General features: G+C 43.3%; 1 protein-coding gene across 1 annotated transcript; it reads left to right on the top strand.

Moving 5' to 3' along the window:
- The first annotated feature begins 448 nt into the window (after window positions 1–448).
- SMIM30 (small integral membrane protein 30) lies at window positions 449–3,784 on the top strand. The gene is made up of 2 exons (XM_063323199.1): window positions 449–696; window positions 1,068–3,784. Exon 2 carries the CDS (start codon window positions 1,140–1,142, stop codon window positions 1,323–1,325), a length of 186 nt encoding a protein of 61 aa, XP_063179269.1. The 5' UTR covers window positions 449–696; window positions 1,068–1,139; the 3' UTR covers window positions 1,326–3,784.
- The last annotated feature ends 7,160 nt before the right edge of the window (window positions 3,785–10,944 follow it).

Raw genomic sequence — 10,944 nt, 5'->3', positions numbered from 1 at the left:
ATCACGGCACTGATTAGCGCTTGTTATCACTGTTGCACAAGAACCTAAATCTGAAGTGAAGTAGGCACTGCCTGTAACTCAAACTAAAGGTGGTAACTTGTGCTCTTTTTAGGGGAAAGCGCAGACAACCGGCCCAAGTCGGTACATTTGTATGATTTTACTTCAATAAAGCCGCGGGGGGAGGCGCGGCCCCTGCTCCCTGCCCGGGCGCCCAGGTTCCCGTAAGGCCGCCCGGCCGCCACCGCGGCCCTGGCTGGAGTCCACTCTCGGCGGGGGCCCGGCGCCCCCAGGCCGGGGCTTGATGTCCGGCCGAGGGTTCCGGGGCTCCCCGCTGGCGCCCGGCCCCACCGATGGCGCTGGGCTCCGAGCCCGGGCCGACCTCCGCAGGGCCTCGGTGCCGCCCCGGCCGCTGGCAGCGCCTCTTCCCCCGAGCCGCCCAGGAGAACCCCAGGCGGGGGGCGGCGGAGGAGCCGCCCGGCGGCGGAGGGGCGAGAGCCGCTGGGCGGCGGTGCGCGCCGGGAGCGGGAGGCGGCCCGGCCGGGTCACGCCCGCCCCCGGCCGCGCCACCGCCTCTTCCTGTCATGGCCGCTGCGGGAGCGCGGCGAGGCGGCGCGGGCCGGCGCCCCTGAGAGCTGAGGGCCCCGCCGGGCAGCGCGGAGCGGGGACGTTCCCCCAGCCCGGAGCCGGCGGCAGGAGGTGACTGAGGGGCACCGTGCGGACAGGGCCGGCGCGCGGGGCTGCCCCGGGGAGCGGCCGGCCCACCGCCGCTGGGACGGGGCGCGGGCGAGAGGGGGACGGGGCCAGAGACCTGTCAGTGGCCACCGCCGGGGGAAAGGGCGGGAAAGCCGCTCGTCCCGGGCGGCCCAGGCGGCCTCGGCCACCGAGGAGTATCTCGGCGCGGTGATTCGGCTGGAGTGGAGTTTTCTTGAGGGAAAAACTATTGGGGAGCGGCCCGTCCGGGTCAGACCCGGTGGGCTCTTGCAGGGACATGCCCTGAGTTGGAGGAAAGACAATTCCAGGGGAGAAGGAAGGGAAATGCTGTCACGTTCCTTTTGTTTTCCTTGTAGATACTGCTCAAGAACCTGTTTTCCACCGCTTTCCTCGTTTTAACTTCCTCTTGGGGTCAGCTGGCTGGCAGCATGCCTTCTGCCGAGAGCACCTCAAAACTTTTCCTGGTCCTCGTTTCTTTGCTGCTGGTGCTGCCAGGAGTTGAAGCCCTGGACGCAGGAGACACCATCGCCTTCCTAGTAGGCCTGGCTGTCAGCGTCGTCGGATTCTGTGCCTGCCTTGGCTTGTACGCAAGGAGAAGGAATGGACAGCAGTGATTTCAAGAAGATGCTCAGATGAAGAGAATTTCCAAACACAGCTTGGGGTTGAGATCTGGGGTGTAAAACTGAGCTTCAGTTATGGATAATTTTCAAAAACCATGTAGTAGATATTTCTGCAAACCCCTCTTACTGTGCTTAGATATTGCCTTAGAGAAGGGCGAGGCCTATTTGAATGGTGAAGGAAAACCACAAGGTGGTTCACAGAAAATGGTTATAAATGCAACATGTGACGGAGACGATCAACAGGTTCCGCAATTTTGGTTTCAAGGGTTAATCAGGAGGAAGCAGCTATTAATCTTCCAGTCAGGGTGACAGAGCTTTGGAAGTACTCCTAACTAGATAAGTACTCCTAACTAGCTAGCTAGTGAGCAGACTGCTTTGACTCGTGTGTGTGTGCTCACATTCTTTGTAATGACAGTTAACACCTAACAGCTCACTACTGCTGTCACAGGGATGAGACTTCAGAGAACTAAGAAAACATGGAAAACGTTTTTTTTCTTATGTATTTTTATTTTAGAATGTGCCTCTCCTGTAGCCTGTGTTCTTCTTACCAAGTAGATACACTTCAGAATGGGACCACTATTTTTCTTTAGCGTGTATTTCACAGAAAAGTACATGTAAGGTTACGCAAATCAGATTAAGAATATTATTTTTTTTCTCTTGTTTATTTTTTGTACTCAGCTTTCCTTTAGGCACACCAGGTTGAAGGCTTATTTCATTTGGTGTTTGTATTTTTTTCCCAAAACGTTATGTCTTATTATGAGGAATTACATGTAGTATTTCTGCATTAGGGAATTGTTAGAATTATAACAAGATGGTTGTGCACGTTTCTTTTGCAATATGGAAAGAACATGTTTTGTTAAAGTCTTGGGTTTAGTCAACAGGTCCATTGTTCTCAAGTGTCTTCCTCATGACAAACTTACGTTGCTAGCTAAACATTTAGGCTTTTTACCGAATCGATGCATATGAGTTCCATAGAAGATTAGGACCACAACCAAAGTAAAAAATCCTGATGCAAAATGGGAGATGTAAATAGTCTTATTCTATTCATGCTCAGTCAGATTGTATGGTGTATGGTTGAAAGACTCTACTCAGCAGCATATCCAGGACCTGTTTCTTTCCTTAAGTACCAAAAGTGAAATGGCACAGCCAAGAATGTGTACTGCAGGTCCCTCTGGCTTAGGGTGTTCTAGCTGTCCGCTTGAGACAAGGAGCACAATCTGTAACAGCAGCAGAATAAGGAGCATAGAAAGGTGAGCTCTCCACAGCTCACAGAATTTTCTTCTGATCTTTTGCTGTGGACGCTGCCACTCTTGCTAGAAGTCTTGACTTTTATCTTTCAGAGCTGGGGAAAAAGGTTAAATGTGATGCAGAGCTATGCATTCTGATACTATTCCTCCCCTTCCTCTCTAAGTGTCTCTGTTCAGCAGAGCACAAAGCAAAGCAGGTCTTAGAGAAGTAATTGAGTGGGCAGATCATGTTCTCCCAGTTCGAAGATTTCTGTATTCTATATGCCATTTGTGGCTGGCTTGGCTTCTCTCTCCAACCTCTGAGGAGACAGAAGCCCTGGTTATTTCAGTCTTGCAATTTATTTCCCTCTGTCATGGTTGGTAGAGAGAGGAAGGTAAAAGGAAAGCTTCCAAAATTGCAATGGGGCTGAAACTGTAGGACTCAACCCAGCAAGCCACAAGAATGTAGGTTTCTGCTCTCAAGTTACAGGAATAATAATGGTCACAAAGTTACTCTGATGAGATCTACGTCTTGCCAGGTAGCTCTTCTTGAACCCTTTTTGTGGCTTCCAAAGTCAGAATGGGATATGGTGCACAATTACTATGTACAAATGACATTTGCAGGCTTAGAGGAACTTCAGACAGTAGTGTTGCCTTTGAAGGCTGCCCAGCAGCAGTAGGTGATCCTGTGTGTGATTACTCAACTGGGTCAATGGAAGCACACATCAGGTGTGATCTTCCATGTTCTACTTTGGCTAAACCATTACCCTTTTAAAAAAACAAACAAACAAACAAGAAAAACCCATCCTCAGTTGACTTTGTATTTCCCAGCATTCAAGTGGTTTGTCAATTTCTGATCAGAATATTAAATATTGCTCTTTGAATAGAATAGATGTTATCACAAGCAGTTTTCCACAGACTCCTTTATCTTCACTTTGGAAAAGATCCCTGGCAATAGTTTCACAGAATTGTGCAACAGTTTCACTGCATCAGAACAAAATTTTAGCAGAGTAATTAGCGTCAGGCATAGGGATATGAGGAAGCGCGTTTTTTGCCTGAAGCTGTATGTACTTCATGAAAGGTGTTTGCACAGCATAATGGTGTTGTTTCCTGGATTCTGACAGAAGCTTTATTGTTAAGAGACTTGCATTTGTCGATGACTTGAGTGTAAAATCGGATACCCCTGTTTTTCTTCTGTCTTAATAAACTTTCACGTATGATTTGTCATCAGTTGGATGAAGTAGTTCTTAGGAAAACAGGGATGACAGAAATGACTGAAACTGCTGAAATTCCTTATATTAAATATTATTTTCTTATATGCTTTGTTTATGTTAGGTGACCTTGCAAACTAATTTGGTGTAAGATGTGTTTTCAGTTGAACTTTTGTACAGTAAGTGTACTTCTCTTGGTCCTATTACTTGTATATGTAAAAATTACGTTGTTTCAATATCAGTTACTTCAGAGCACTTTGAAGGAGCTGGTCCTCTGACTTTGAAACTGCAGCTTGCAGTTGCAAAGAAGCCCGTTTCTCTGGTACAAGGGAAACTTGAAGCATTTCTTTTGACTGCGAATTTTCAACATACTATTATGTAGTTGCCTTTATACCAAAAAAGCCATTTATGGCAGTTTTCTACCTGGAGACCCAAAGATATAAAGGACCATTTTCTTTCTTTTCTGAAGAACAACTATGTTCTAGTGCTTTTTAGTTTTTTGAATGATACATTTTTATTATTTTTTTTTAGACTTCAAAAGAGCTTGTTTTATCCCAGCATTTTATGAAAACAGGGTTCTAGCTCTTTTGGGACTTCAGCTTAGTGCACAAAGCAGTTCACTTTGTGCACAAAGCTAATACCATTAGTGGCCGTCTTCTGAGCAGAAAGCAAAACCAGCCTGTCAATGCCCACCTCTTAACAACCAACCTACCCTCTAATTAGTGCAAGAAAGCTGCAAGTCAGGAACGAGTAGCTTTTGACTGCTATGATTTCCATGTGCTTTAATGATGGTGTAGCTCAAAACCTGCCACCCTATGAACATCAATCAGCGTATGGTCCCTTTGTGACCGGACAGAAGTCCTTTGCTCCTCATGGCATACCTTCAAGTGCTGCACACCAGCTAGGTGTTCTGCTGGGTACAGCAGTACCTGGGACTGGAATACACAAACTTGCCTCTCTGGGTGCATTTAAACTGATAAACCACTGCTGTGAACCCTTCTCCCACTCCTGCTGCTGCTGGTGATGCTGCTTTAATACTATCGTGAGACTTAGCAATTCTATGGCGTCTTCCATCTGAGAACCCTTATGTGCTTACAGGTATTAATGTTTGCATCCCCATCGTATCCTTTGACGAATGGGACAAGTGGAAGGAGAGTCAGTGACTTGTGGGAAGCAGGTGGTACCTCCAGGAGGCCTCACTGAGATTTCTGGAGGGTGTTGTGCATGTGGTTCTCAGCCATCCTGTCCCTGCCATGGGAGCTGTCCCCGCACTGGCCCAGGGACTCCCTGTACTGACTAGACGGCAGTCTGAAGCTCTGGTTCCTCTTCACACGAAGCTGTTTACATAAGCTTTGTTAGAAGGGAGTAGGGAGTTGAGTTCAGCATTGTTAATAAGGTAAAACACGACTAAATGGACGAACCGTCATAGGTCTGTTACCATGGTAAATGCTCTAGTTATTATACTACAAAAGTACCCTTTCCGTTCATTTTTACATTCAAGGAAAGGTTTGGCAGATCTAAACTGATGTAATGACAAGAGATTGTTAGGAGTGGTGGAAAGGAGGGCTTGGATCTGCTTGTCCTCCCAGTTTACACTTGAACAAATTGTTAGTAAATGATCTGAAGTCAACAGAAAGTGTGGGTTATTCATCAGATTAGAAAAATAACACGACTAATTCAGAACCAAATGCGAAAAAACCTATCAGGTGAGATTTGATGTCACGAAAGATGGACAGGGCCCAAAACACTTAATTCCTGCTGAAATCAATCTTCAAAACTTTTAAGGGACAAGTTTTTAATATATTAGATGCTGACAAAACCAAACTGCTAAGTGTTAAATTGTTAAAGAATGTAACCAGTTTTGAAATTATGAAGGTTTTCAGTTCCCATGAATACACAGTAGCAGCTAAATACTACAGTTCCAATAATCAGAAAGCAAGATTTCCAGCAAAGCAAGCTGCTAGAATGGTATGGTAAATACCATAAAAGCACGTCTATATTGAATTAAAAATTAAAGAGAAAAAAAATTATATAGGTATTAAAAACATTTCCAGGTGTTCTACTGGTCTCCTCAGCTCAGTTTGACCATAATGACATTTGAAAATACATGGGAGGCTCTGTCGCACCAAGGTGCAGGTGCACAAGGCAGTCAGCAGAGCCTTTTGTTTCTGGATCATTCATCTGATCAGATTGGAACAGAGATTTTAATCAGAAAAACAAAAGGTCCCTTTAGAGTGCTAAGCAAACGGTCCTGTATAAGCTCCCAATGTAAGTGAAGGCCTGAAAGTGGAGTGGCTTCCAGCAGACCTGGAGTTGCAACCGTTAGAGGCAGGGAGGAAAGAACTGTGTCCCCAGACACAGTACCGTAGAAAAGAGCTTGCTGCTGGGTTGGGTTAAAGTTTGTGTTCTGCTTGAGCCTTCCTGTATTGGCTCTGTTCCTCCTCGCTAGACTTTGTCTTGGAAATTTTAACTGGAACCAACACTACCGTCAGCTTTCCCAGCTGCCATTCATTCAAGGCACTAAAATGTTTGCACACATCTTCATACTGGTATTCTCCATTTTGCGAGCATAAAAGTGTCCTGGTTTGAGGTAGAACAGAATAAAAACTACCTTCTCTTGCTGAATGGAGCCAAAATGCTACAGAGCAACACGATTCCATAAAACTTACTAGAGAAGGGTCTGTCTTTTTCTTCTGTTCTGTTTGCACAGCTCTTTGCACGCATTGCAACGATACTAATAAATAATACAACTGCATGTCCCTTCCCTACTCTCTTACAGAAAAGCAGCAGTCCTAAAACACGACTAATTTTAATCCTGGCACAATTAAAGTGAAGAAAATTGTTACGTTTATCAAAATATGTTCCCTTTCCATTTCATGAATTACCTGTGAAACAAGAATATCTTTAATTAATTCTAGTTCAAGGTCATTTTCTGCTAACCTTTTCTGAACTCAGATGGCTATAGAAATTACATGGTCAATACCTGCACTTATTTCTGACTGTAACCTAACTGACTGTTCATAGGTCACATGGTAGCAGTTTTAAACTTTATTTGAATCTATTCAAATGATCTGGAGGATTAGCAGAAGTCATGTTGACTCGTTTTTCCTGGAAAGCACATATTTATTTCAGTGTCTGCGTGAATAGGAAGGAACAATTATGCCTTTTCGAAGTTTGATCTTTTCAGAAAGGCCATTTGTGGTCAATTTCCAAAAGTCTGTCTGAGATTGAGACCCCACCTGGAGTATTGCGTCCAGGTCTGGAGCCCTCAGCACAGGAAAGACATGGACCTGTTGGAGTGAGTCCAGAGGAGGGCCACAGAAATGATCAGAAGGATGGAGCACCTCTCCTGTGAGGGAAGGCTGAGAGAGTTGGGATTGCTCAGCCTGGGGAAGAGAAGGCTCCAGGGAGACCTTATAGCGGCCTTCCAGTACCTGAAGGGGGCCTACGGGAAAGACGAGGACAGACTTTTTAGCAGGGCCTGTTGCGACAGGACAAGGGGTAATGACTTTAAACTAAAGGAGGGTAGATTTAGACTAGATATAAGGAAGAAATTGTTTACAATGAGGGTGGTGAAACACTGGAACAGATTGCCCAGAGAGGTGGTAGAGGCCCCATCCCTGGAGACATTCAAGGCCAGGTTTGATGGGGCTCTCAGCAACCTGATCTAGTTGAAGATGCCCCTGCTCAGTGCAGTCTATATAGTCTATACACTATACTCCGTATCTACTAAAAAAAAAAAAGTCATCCTTTTTAATAAAAAGTAATATCACAACGGGTCCTACCTAAGTCACTTTTCATCTCTTCATAAAAATTAAAGATGTTGATCATATATCTGGAGCAGTTGCCAATAAGAAACCAGTATTCAGCACTAAATGTCACACAGTCATATTTTCCATTCTATTGTATTTGCAGAAAGAAAACATAAATCCCAGAAACAATTATACATTAAAAAAAGGCAAAAAGTGCTTTTCCAAGAAGAAGTTGGTGTTATCTAGTAATAATTACAGCCCTGGTGAAAATCTCAGTGAAGTCAGCTCAAAAAAATTTATTGTCCTAAAATAAAATCAAGCTCTCCTAAAGGGGTGACCAAACTGTGTCTTTTGAAGCCCACACGACTTTGCCACAACCATCTCCCATGCCAGGGTTACGGCAGCAGGCTCTCCTGGTGCAAGGGATGCTGGATAATCTTAAATCCTGCCTGGGGAGTGACAGACAGCTGGGTGTCTGTGGGTGCCAAATGCATGCCCAGGCCATTGCTACCCTCTCACACCACGGAGCCATCTCCAGCTGTGACAGAAGCCAGATAGCTGATCAAGTATTTGTTTAGACGTTCAGGAATAGCTGTGTGGCTTATCCATCTTTAACCTTCTTCCATGCCAGATTTCACATGGCAAAATTTAGTATTGTATGTTACACTTTATTTTTAAAAGACCTGTATATAATGTTTTAAAATATGGAATGTGTGTGGGCTGGGGTGTGTGCTTGCATTGAGAGAAGTAGGAAAGCAGAGGTCACTCTGTCAGCTGAAACATTATTTCTAAATTGTCGATCCACAAAAGGGGAAAAAAGAAATCATCTTTGGGAAAAGACTGAGCCAGGAAATGTTCGAGGTGACCTCCAGAGGTCCTTTCCAACCTAATTTACTGTATGATTTTATGAAATCCTAGTCATAAATGGGATGCATCAACAGCAGCTCAATTCACTCATATCTTTATGGCAAACAAGGATATATTTGTGGTGAACAAATCTAATCACAGTGTGAGCCCATAGGGAACCTGACCGCAAAAGCTGTGAGGCTGTTCAGTCATCATGTAAGACCACAGGGAAACCAGATGTACCAGGATTCTCCCACTGCGTCTAGTGAAACTCAGTCCCTGAGGCATTAAAAGGTTATGGAAAAAAGGGAGCAAATACAGCATATGTACAGTAATCCTCTTTTCAGAGTGGGATTTTTAGAGATGGGCTTATGGGGCTAGTACTATACTCCAAATGGAATTCAACTGCTTCAGTGCAAAGCCCCAAATGCAAATTATCTCAACTCCTGACCAAGTCAACCTTTTGAAAATATTAAGTTTTGACAGCCTGAATAAAAGACTGCGTCACACATGGAGTTCCCATTGGCATCAGTGGGAGTTTAGGACAAGGTCAAATACAAAATACAGGTTTGGATACAGTAGCTACATGGATAGGATGGAGGGGTCCCTGTCATTTGATCAGTAATGCACCTTGCACCAGATGGTGCTCATGGGGAACTGCAGCCACATTAGGCTCCATCCCTACCTTTTTTCCTAGGAAAATATTAGCTGAATTATTTACTGTGATAACTGAATGCCAAATTTTCATCTGGTTAAAAACCAGCCTGAAGTTGCTGAAATCAGTGCAGTCATCCTGATTTAAATTCATTTGGAACAGAAATCACAAGAGGCTTCATTCTGACCTTGCACCAGCCCTTACACTTCTGTGTAATGCAGCAGGATTATTCTTGATTTCCATTTATGTGAAAATCTAAATTGGTTCTTAAAATAGATGCTGTCTTTTTTTTTTCTCTCAGCCTGCTACCAGTAAATTATTTGACCTACATCTTAATAAATATTAGAAAAATCATTCTCCCCACTCTTATTGCACAAATACACTTCAGAACTTTTATATTCAACTTAGACTCCATTGTTCCCCCCCTCCCCCAAGAATATCAGCCAAGGCAAAAGGAAATTCATGAGACAGCCCACTATCAAGGACACCATACTAACATAAAATGGCTCATCACACACTTTTAATGTATGTGTGCTGTACATGTCTCATCTACATCAGTTTACCCTTCTGCCTTGTTGCTCTTATCGTTTCATTAATAAGAGCAATCTGTGTCTATCTCAAAGTGTTCCTCAAGAACTCTCTTCATCCAGTCTACATGAGGTTCTCTGTATTAAATGAGAAGCACTTTGTAAATTTTCTTTTCCTCTCCAGAAGTAACAATGAAATCCCAGTAAAAAGGATTATGTGCTCTCAGTTTCAGAAGGGCCAGCAAGGAAATTTATAGCTATAGATATAAATGTAAAGCACTCAAAATCTGAACTTCCATGAGCTCTGCCAAAGGTTTCTCTGCTTAACTCCCAATAGACTTAATAGGAATTAAGAATTAAAATCCCTTCTACTTTCAAAGGAATACTGACCTTTCAATAGCAAATACAGAGCATGTGATCACTTTATGCACACTACCAAAACAATCCGAAATTGGCTGTACATAATAGTTGTCAGACTGCTGCTTTAATATATCATTATGCCAACTGTCTTAACTCAGGACAATGAAAATTGCCTGATTTAGTCCAAAATACAGGCCTTGGGAAGGAAATGTCACAGAAACAGCGTGAAGAGGCACTGACAGACCTACTTAAATACATGCTCTTCTATGTGGTAGTGGCCAAGTCATTTGCTCAGTAAGAATTCCATGTCCTCTTACAGGACTGGGCTTTTGGGTTTTCGTTATCTGGTGTTGAAAACCCACTTTCCTTTTGTCCTGGGTTTGCAACAGCTGCACTCTGGTTTCTCAAGAAATAAATGCTAAGGAAGTAAACTTCATGAGTGAAAGATTGGGTTTTTTCATATTTGAACCAGCTTACAGTAACTATTTCTGTGAAGCTTATATGGAACTGGGACATCTGTAAAGAGTTTTTTAAGTACATATGTTTCTCTACACTTACCACAGAAATAATAAAAGCCCATAAACTACATTGGTTCAAAAAATTCCTTCTAGGATGCTCGCACTGAACACACCAGAACAAATCTTTCACCATCCCCTGGTAGTAGGAAACTTCAGAAATCCTTTCTTAAAACTGCTACATAATACAGTTTTATTCACATTACAGCACACCTAAGCCTTAAACCATAATGCTGAGTCAAAGTCTACTAGACTTGTATCTCTTTCTTCATTTTAGCACTAGGAAGCCCGATGTTGAGATCTCAACATATTCTTAGTACTAATAATTATTCATCCTCTTATTCTTTCTTATATTTTTCAATTGCAGAAAACTTCCAGACATGATTTAACATATAGGGGGTTTTACATTAAAAAGAAGCACTTAGCATTATTTTCTGTTTTGAAAGGTATCTTACTGTATCTATTCATTAGAAGCCATATTTGAATATCTGTATCCCAAATTTAGCAGATTCTTAAGTAAA

The sequence above is a fragment of the Chroicocephalus ridibundus genome, chromosome 1 (genome assembly GCF_963924245.1).
Source record: "Chroicocephalus ridibundus chromosome 1, bChrRid1.1, whole genome shotgun sequence".
NCBI lineage: Eukaryota > Metazoa > Chordata > Aves > Charadriiformes > Laridae > Chroicocephalus > Chroicocephalus ridibundus.
This window is presented reverse-complemented; position numbering and strand designations above follow the sequence as displayed.

Excerpts from the sequence above, each read along its gene's own strand:
- SMIM30 (XM_063323199.1), top strand. The coding sequence starts at position 1,140 with ATGCCTTCTGCCGAGAGCACCTCAAAACTTTTCCTGGTCCTCGTTTCT.